This window comes from Chiloscyllium plagiosum, chromosome 20 (assembly GCF_004010195.1).
Source record: "Chiloscyllium plagiosum isolate BGI_BamShark_2017 chromosome 20, ASM401019v2, whole genome shotgun sequence".
NCBI lineage: Eukaryota > Metazoa > Chordata > Chondrichthyes > Orectolobiformes > Hemiscylliidae > Chiloscyllium > Chiloscyllium plagiosum.
The window spans coordinates 12,618,027-12,626,387 of record NC_057729.1 but is presented as its reverse complement, the minus strand read 5'-3'; the positions used below and the strand labels follow the sequence as shown (position 1 = coordinate 12,626,387).

At 36.6% G+C, this 8,361-nt stretch overlaps 1 protein-coding gene across 2 annotated transcripts in view; it reads right to left on the bottom strand.

Annotated features, from left to right (window-relative positions):
- Window positions 1-3,007: 3,007 nt before the first annotated feature.
- rprd1b (regulation of nuclear pre-mRNA domain containing 1B) overlaps window positions 3,008-8,361 on the bottom strand; it is a 48,949-nt gene continuing 43,595 nt past the window's right edge. For both annotated transcript variants that reach the window (XM_043710189.1, XM_043710188.1), the window contains one exon: window positions 3,008-7,917. In XM_043710189.1, the coding sequence (XP_043566124.1) occupies window positions 7,768-7,917 (150 nt within the window). In that variant the 3' untranslated portion in view covers window positions 3,008-7,767. The remainder of the gene's footprint in view (window positions 7,918-8,361) is intronic.

The window sequence follows — 8,361 nt, the reverse complement described above, 5'->3', positions numbered from 1 at the left end:
GGAGTATTGTGTACAATTCTGGTCACCACATTGTAAGCAGCTTTGGAAAGGGTGCAGAGGAGATTTACTAGGATGTTGCCTGTTTTCGTTGGAGAAGGTGGTTGAGAGATGACTTAATAGAGACATATAAGATAATCAGAGGGTTTGATAGGGTGAACAGGGAGAGCCTTTTTCCAAGTATGGTGACTGCAAGCACGAGGGGGCATAGCTTTAAATTGAGGGGTGATAGATATAGGACAGATGTCAGAGGTAGTTTCTTTACTCAGAGTAGTAAGGGTACGGAATGCTTTGTCTGCAATGGTAGTAGATTCGCCAACTTTAAGTGCATTTAAGACAAACATACGGACGTAGGTTAGATGGGCTTCAGATTGGTATGACTGGTCGGCACAACATCGAGGGCCGAAGGGCCTGTACTGCGCGTAATGTTCTATGACTGTGCCTGTGTGCCCGAGGACCATAACTGGGAATTACAATACAGCATTAAGAGTATTACAAAGCCCTTATCATTCCTCAAACTAAGATTCAGAGAAATTGTTCAATTTTTTTTTTCTTTAAATGGGTTTCCTCTGTAAAGTCTCAAAATAGTCTCTAATATTAAATACTATGTTGCACAAACACTTAATTCAAATTAGATGTGGAGAAGGATGATGCAGGCAAATGCAGACATACTAAATGAAACTTAGTACGAGATGTATGCCACTGATTAGAACACTATCAACTAGCCCAGCCAAGTCTGGCAGATAATGATTTTCTGGATAAAAGCCATATCTTGAAATGAACTATTGCTTAGCAATCTTCTCAGTAGCTTACCAGTGCCAAATTTAATATGATTGTAACAAAACCTGTCTGCAAAAGGAATCAATTTATTTGATGATACAAGATCCCTTTACTATCGAACACTGTGCTTCTCAAAGTTCTGCAAATGCATTCTTTGTGTCTAAACAAATACACAAATATACCGTTAAATTACACTGAGTGGGAAGAGCAATGTGGTTAAAAAGCTCACTATTGTCAAGGGATGGAGATGACCTCATACTTCTGGGTGCAGGGGTAAGAGGCGTCTGCAACAGTTTGTATTTCATCCATAAAGCAATAGCTGGCACTACAATATTTGACAGTTGGCTGGTTTGGATGGACATGCAGTCATCCTGAGAAATTACTTCAACTCTCTTTCTCTTGCGCCAAGTCAATTTTAGTTACTTCTGCAGTACAGGGCGATCTTCGTATTCATGGAATTCTTTTCCACGGTTTCAGTAACCCACGGTTTACTGCGGCCCGAACATACTATAGGAAGCTTCCAGGACCAGGGACTGGGGGCTGCCAGGAAGGAAAATTTCCAATTTAAATGAACGCGTTCCCTCTTACGCACGGTTTTGGGTTTCTGCAGTAGGTGTTGGAACATATCCCCCACGGGTACAGGGGACTATTGCATAACCATGGATTGTGTGAAATAATCTTCAATGAAGAAATTTGATATGTTTGTGACTGTTGCACAACATAAGTTGCTAGCACTGAACACAGGAGGATAACAAAAGGATCATTTAAAATACGTTCTCATGCCCCAGATGAGCACACTCTCAAAATAGATGTTTTACACTTTGTTAAAGTGAGCTCCATAGCGAATAGGTATAACCGAAGATCAAGTACTCACAATTATTAACAAACACTGAAGCAAAATTTGACAGTTGCTCCAAAAAAATTGTCTTTATTATTGAAATCAGTGACAAATTATAGTAAAGTACTATCCTCAACAAGTAGCAAGTTGGATTTAAAGGCCATATTTGGATTGATTAAAATATCAACTGAAAATATTTATTACCCTTTACAACTAAAGTTTAAATTACTCAAGTTTCCAGCACTTCTAATTCATTTCCAAAACTACTTCCTTCAGTGTCAAAAATCACCTCTGTCTAGCCTGTCTTTTTTACCAATGCTGCCCAAACTCAATTTCATGCAACCCAGGCATTTCAATGTTCAATTCCTTCACTGCTCCACTAGTGAATTTCCACAAATCAGAGAGAAATTGTTCAAGAATATTTTTTCTTTGAATTCCTCACTCATACACAACTTTACTTGTAGTTACTGCATTCATCTCAGATTCCTCATGCCATAGCTTTCCATCTGTTTAGAAATCCTCATTTCCACCCCCTCACCCTTTTCAAAGCTTTCCCTCTATTTGTTTCCCATTTAGGTTCCCTCACATGTAACTACACACTTCTACAAGGATATATTGCTCACAAACCTCACTGATCATTATCATTTATTTTACAATACATTCAAATTGCTACAGATTCGTTGGCACTTGAAAACTGGCCTGAAATTCCCCATAGTCTTCACTGAGAATTGAAAATGTCCATCAACTCTTTGGACAGTTTAACTAAGGTTATGTTTCTTGAATGCGTCCATGTCCTTTGATCCCTTAAGTTCTAAGAACCACGTGCATCTTCTTCGTGAAAACATGCAATGTTTTGGCCTCAACTGCTTTCTGAAGTAAAACATCCCAGAGTCATAGAGACGTACAGCACGGAAACAGACCCTTCTGTCCAACTCGTCCATGCTGACTAGATATCCCAACCTAATCCTAGTCCGATTTGCCAGCACTCGACCCAAACCCCTCTAAACTCTTTCTATTCATATACCCATCCAGATGCCTTTTAAATGTTAGGCTAAAGGAATTTCTCATTTCAGTCCTAAATGGCCTACCCCATTTCCTTACACTGTGACCCCTGGTCTGATTTCCTGGTCATCAGGAATATGCTTTCTGTATTATCCCTATCTAGTCCTGTTAAAGAGTTTTATAGGTTGCTATGAAATTCCCCCTCATTCTTCTAAAATCTTGCATTCTCTAATACAACCTTGGCCAATCGTTGTCTTGGGTCCTGAATATTTTATAAGTCCCAAATTAATTGTGTTCCTTTTTTCTCCAAAATTACTTCAAAGTAAAGTTTCTTATTGAAATAGTGGAACCCCAGGGACATTTTACTAATCAAATAAATAACAAAATCAACATCATAACAAAATACTTTATTTTTACAATTACAAACAATGCAGCTGATCGGAAAGTTACGTTACTATTGCTAGTTGTTATAACCTAACAAACTTACAAGGTCATATTTACTGTTCTCAGGTGACAAATGTGAATTACTTGCAGTTTTTTAAACACTTGATTATCACAGGTATTGCAATATTTTCCAAAATTAGGTAGATATTATGGTCATGTTCTCAATAATCAGCAAATTGCTTTTAAAAAGGAGTAAGCACAAAAATGAGGTTATTTAAAAAGGATTAAAAATATCAATTTGAATCATAAAATTCCTGCAGTGCAGATAGAGGCCATTTGGCTCATTAAGTCTGCATTAACCCTCTGACAGCATGTCCTCTCCACCCTACCCTTGTAACCCTGCTGTTACTATAGCTTATCCACCTAGCCTGCACAGCCTGGTCGTTACAGTGCAAATTAGCATTGCCAATCTACATAAATCACATATTTTTGGAGTGGAGGAGGAAACTAGAGCACCCAGAGAAACACGCAGACATGGAGAGAATGGATAAACTCCACAAAGACACAGTCATCCAAGGCTGGAATTGAACTTGGGTCCCAGGCACTGTGAAGCAGTGGTCCTAACCACTGTGCTGCCCTAAACATTGCACTTAGTTCAGAATTCACCTACTGCTTATAAACCATTTATACTAAATCAAAAAAATGCAACATGCATGTAAAAAAGTGAATATAAAAACACTGATTTGATAGGTCTATTTATTTACATTTCAACAACAATAATAGCTTTTTGCGTGATTTTGATTTCTTACAATGGTTATCAAAACCATATATTTGTAGCCAGGATTTGATGCTCATAACATTTATATTAGGAATATTTTGCTCATGTTGAAAACATAATCCTATTGGCACATGGCTTTTTTGTTTCACAGTGTTAAAATACTAGTACATAATCATAAAATCTGTTACACCTTCCAGACCCAGTTGCAGGGTGTATAATAATTAATTATAATAATCCAATTTTAATGTTTCTGACAAAATGTTAGAAGATAGAATGCTATATCTATAAAACATATCTATGGGAGGTTGTGTTTTCATGGCCCACTTTAGAAATTCAAATGGATCACATGCGCACTTTATCTACAAGTAGAAAAATTATCACAGAAATCTTAAGTCAAATATGAAAATAAAATCCTGGCTTTAAGCAAAAGGTCAAGTTTGTCAAACCATTGATGTCCTAACCAGGATCTATCATGACTGTATTTGAGTTAGGAGCTGCAGAACTGGATTTCTGAACTGTACTCATCCGTTGCAGAAAACCTGAACAAGAATAAGGGCTGAAGTGTACTAGTGTCTCTTGATGCAACTCAAGTTATAACTTTTCAAGCTCTGTGCCTTTACTCAAAGTAGGTCTCTATTCCATTATACTTCAAAATAATTAAATTCATTTGGAATCTTCAGATCTGTTCACTTAAGACTTACCATACAGTTATCTGTTGAATGTTTTTATCTGCTTTTGATAATTGAATTACTTTCATCTCATTCCATTTCCTATCATTCATGAATCGGATATTTCAGATTTAAAAAAAATACATTAGCATAACTCAATTGACTGACAATTAGTAAACATTAAAATAACGGTGTGCCAGAATATGATCGATACGTCCAATTCTTTTTTTTATTTTGTATTCCAACACTAACCTATTACACATTCACCTAGTAATGTGATTTCTGTTCAATATTACTTTTTTTTTTATTAAGCTTCTTACAAATACATTCAAAGGTTTCTACATATTTGCAGGCAGACAAATTTCACAAAAAAAATAGAAGTTATGTTTTCTAAAATACTCATGTTTGGGAGACAATTGAAACTATGCATGGAATTAATTTAAGGCATATTCTGAAGGGTGCTACATTACAAGCCAAAACTAAATTGCACTTAAGTGGTCCAAGTACTCTCATATGCCAATCCTAAAAGGGAAATCCACATTAAGTACCATGACCGAGAATGATCTGTATCAGTGACCGTTTCTGGGTGATCATGAAAGCTGCAGATGTCAGCAAAATGCACTTGCTTTGAGAGACAAAGAAATGCCTTGCTTTTCAATTCCGAAAATACTGTGCAGCTAATGGGAAATCAAACAAATTTCTGTTGACTTATTAACAATAGATACCTGGCCCCTTGCAAAATTGCTATATTTAGTCAATATTGAAAATATGGTAGTGAGTGTTTTGGCTAGAACACATTACACAAATATCACCACTGTCAATTTTCCCACTTATAATAACATTGGTTTTCCCCTCAACACTACCAAGCAATTATTTGGATAGAATGGCTGCCAAATTAGGGTAGTTTGTTGCAATGCTGACTTTATAAGAAACATTAGCTTCTACAACACAGCACAATTAGTAATAATTTGATTGTGTATAGAAAATAATGATCTTCTGAAACATAGGCTATTTATAAACTTACACAGACTACAATGGTGGGTATTTTATCCCAGAAAGGTTTTTAATTTTCAGTCAAGAGGATAAATCCTATAAACTTAAAGAACCTCAAACTTGTGACCAATTCCAAAATTATGTTTAATTTTAAAAAGCCTGAGGCCCAATGTAAGTACCACATTAACATAAACTGCATTTCCCAATTGCACACCACAGGCAGATGCAAACAAAGCAAAGCCTGATTTAGAATTTTAGAAAGCGTGCTTCGTCATCCCTGAATCACTGCAGATGAACCTAAAGGTTTACATTTCTCATCATTGCATGTAACTAGAAATCCCATGTATGAGATTCACACATGGAAATAATTCTTACATTTCCAAGTAATTTATTTGATCTACAGTTAATGATGTTCAAGTAGTACAGAAGGAAGTGCCTTTTAGACAATTTCTCTTCCCAATCCATATAAAAGGTAACAAAAGAAAAGAATCTCACCATTCTGGGAGGAGCAATTTTGGGCCTGAGCTGTAGCAAGTCAAGAGATCGACTGTCTTGTGTGGCAACTACCAAGATACAACAACTTGGTGAAATTTCTATCAACATATAACCCTTTCTTTGTAATTGAACCTTTTTTAAAATCGTCATTTGTTCATACAATTAAACAAAAAAGTCAAACAAAAAAAGGGAAGAGAAATGTATGTTAATGAGACCAAGAGAGTTTAATAGTGTTTGGTCAGGCTGACTGAATTACTTTTTAATTAAAAAAAATCCTTAGCTGGCTACTTATTGGAACCAAATCCATTGTAAGTAAATAAAAACACTAAAAATGAAAATTGTTAACCAGTTCAATTCACATAATAGTTTACATATTTGCAAGGATCCAAAAGGGCTTTCCCACTCCAGTGTTTTTTGAAAAACATGAAAATTTCTCTCCATGCTTGTCATATGCCTCTCACCAAACTGGTTTCTTCTAACTTCTTTTTATGAACAAACTGTCAAGACTTTTCCATATTAAGGACTTAAGAATTTAGAAGTACACCCACAGCTGTCAAATAATAAATGTAAATCTTTAAACAAAGATGCTCAAAGCTTGAACTGAGAAACATTTTTTGGAAGAAAAGTAAAGTATCCTCTGCACGAGATAAAAATCATGTTTTGGTTTGTCACTTCTGAAAAAAACTGAATCCACTTAGAAGAATTTTTCTAAACAAAGCAACCGAATTACTGATTTTGCTCTGTTATTAAACAACTGAAACCCCCAACTTAACACAAGTGATGCAAAACGAGTCTACCTAAATGTTTAATTAGTCCTCAATGAGAGGAAGGAGTGTTGGAATTATGAGACCCCAGTACAAAACCAAATTCAATTGTCATGGACCTAAACACGATACTTGAAACTCAAAATGTTAACAGAAGTGCACCACATTCTTCTACTGGTAGCAAAGCAGAAGTGTTGGACATATACCAAGCACCAACTGCAAAACAATGGTATATGAAGGCGGTAAGTCTGCCCTCAATATGAATGTGCTTAAATATTTGGATATGCCCATTTTTAAACCAAGTATAAATAGGCTCTGCACTTCCAATGCAAACTTGCAGGACCAGCATACAAGAATAAGCTGCAGCTAACTATACTACAGTTGGGAAACCTCTTATTGCTGGCCCAATGGGCACCATTAATGAATTTTTACTCCAAGTTATATAGCTGGCATGCATTTTAAATTTGGATTTCCCTTACCTTTGGAAGAACATTTAAAAATAAAAGTTAAAATTGTTGTGCTTAAAAGAGCAAAATTAATTGTAGATTTGGAGAAACTGGATATCTAACTTTTCATATTCAGGTACAGTAAGAACTTGTAATCTAGAACAATATAAAGGCTCTTGTAACAGTGCCAACAATTTGCCCAATTCTCATTTTAGATTATCAGCGCTATACTTCAATACACAACTACATTCAGTTCAAAATATTCAGTTCTGTGGACTCGTGCATACTTTATATTGCTCATCTGGTTCACATTGTCACATGGACGTCACAACATCCTGATTGGAGAAGAAAGTTTCCATTGCTCCTGGCGCAGGATTGATGTATATTGGAACTTACAGGTTAACAGCAGTGGCTTTGAATAGTGTTTATTTTCCTCCATGTTTCAAACTGCTGTAAACCACCATGTTAGGGTTACTACAGCTCTAATGCAATTTGTACACAGATGTCTTAAAGGTTGGGCCCTGCTGATTTAGGCCCCATCATATCACAGATCCATGCCTTCAAGAAGTTGTCACACACAGCGGAGGTATTGCGGTTGACTCCTGAGAAAAGGGTAGCAAGTTCAGTCACTAGAGAAAAGGTCACCAGCAGAGGGCAATGGTGCTAAACCTCCTGTAACATTTGGAAGCAATGAAAGGTCTGGCAAATTCTGAATGTGAGATTTCAGTTCTTTCCGAACTTGTGTTACTTGAGCCAGTTTCTGTTTGTATTCCTGAAGAAAAAGAAATCATATATTTCTATTAGACTATATTACAACCTATAATTCTGCTGCTCGAACAACATGTTGTATTTCTATAGTATCGTTAACTCAAGGGGTTCCCCATGGGAGACTGGTTAGCAAGGTTAGATCTCACTGAATACAGGGAGAACTCGCCATGTGGATACAGAACTGGCTCAAAAGGTGGTGGTAGATGATTGTTTTTCAGACTGGAGGCCTGTAACCAGTGTAGTGCCACTGGATCGGTGCTGGGCCCTCTACTTTTTGTCATTTATATAAATGATTTGGATGCGAGCATAAGAGGTACACAGTTAGTAAGTTTGCAGATGACACCAAAATTGGAGGTGTAGTGGTCAGCGAAGAGGGTTACCTCAGATTACAACAGGATCTTGACCAGATGGGCCAATGGGCTGAGAAGTGGTAGATGGAGTTTAATAC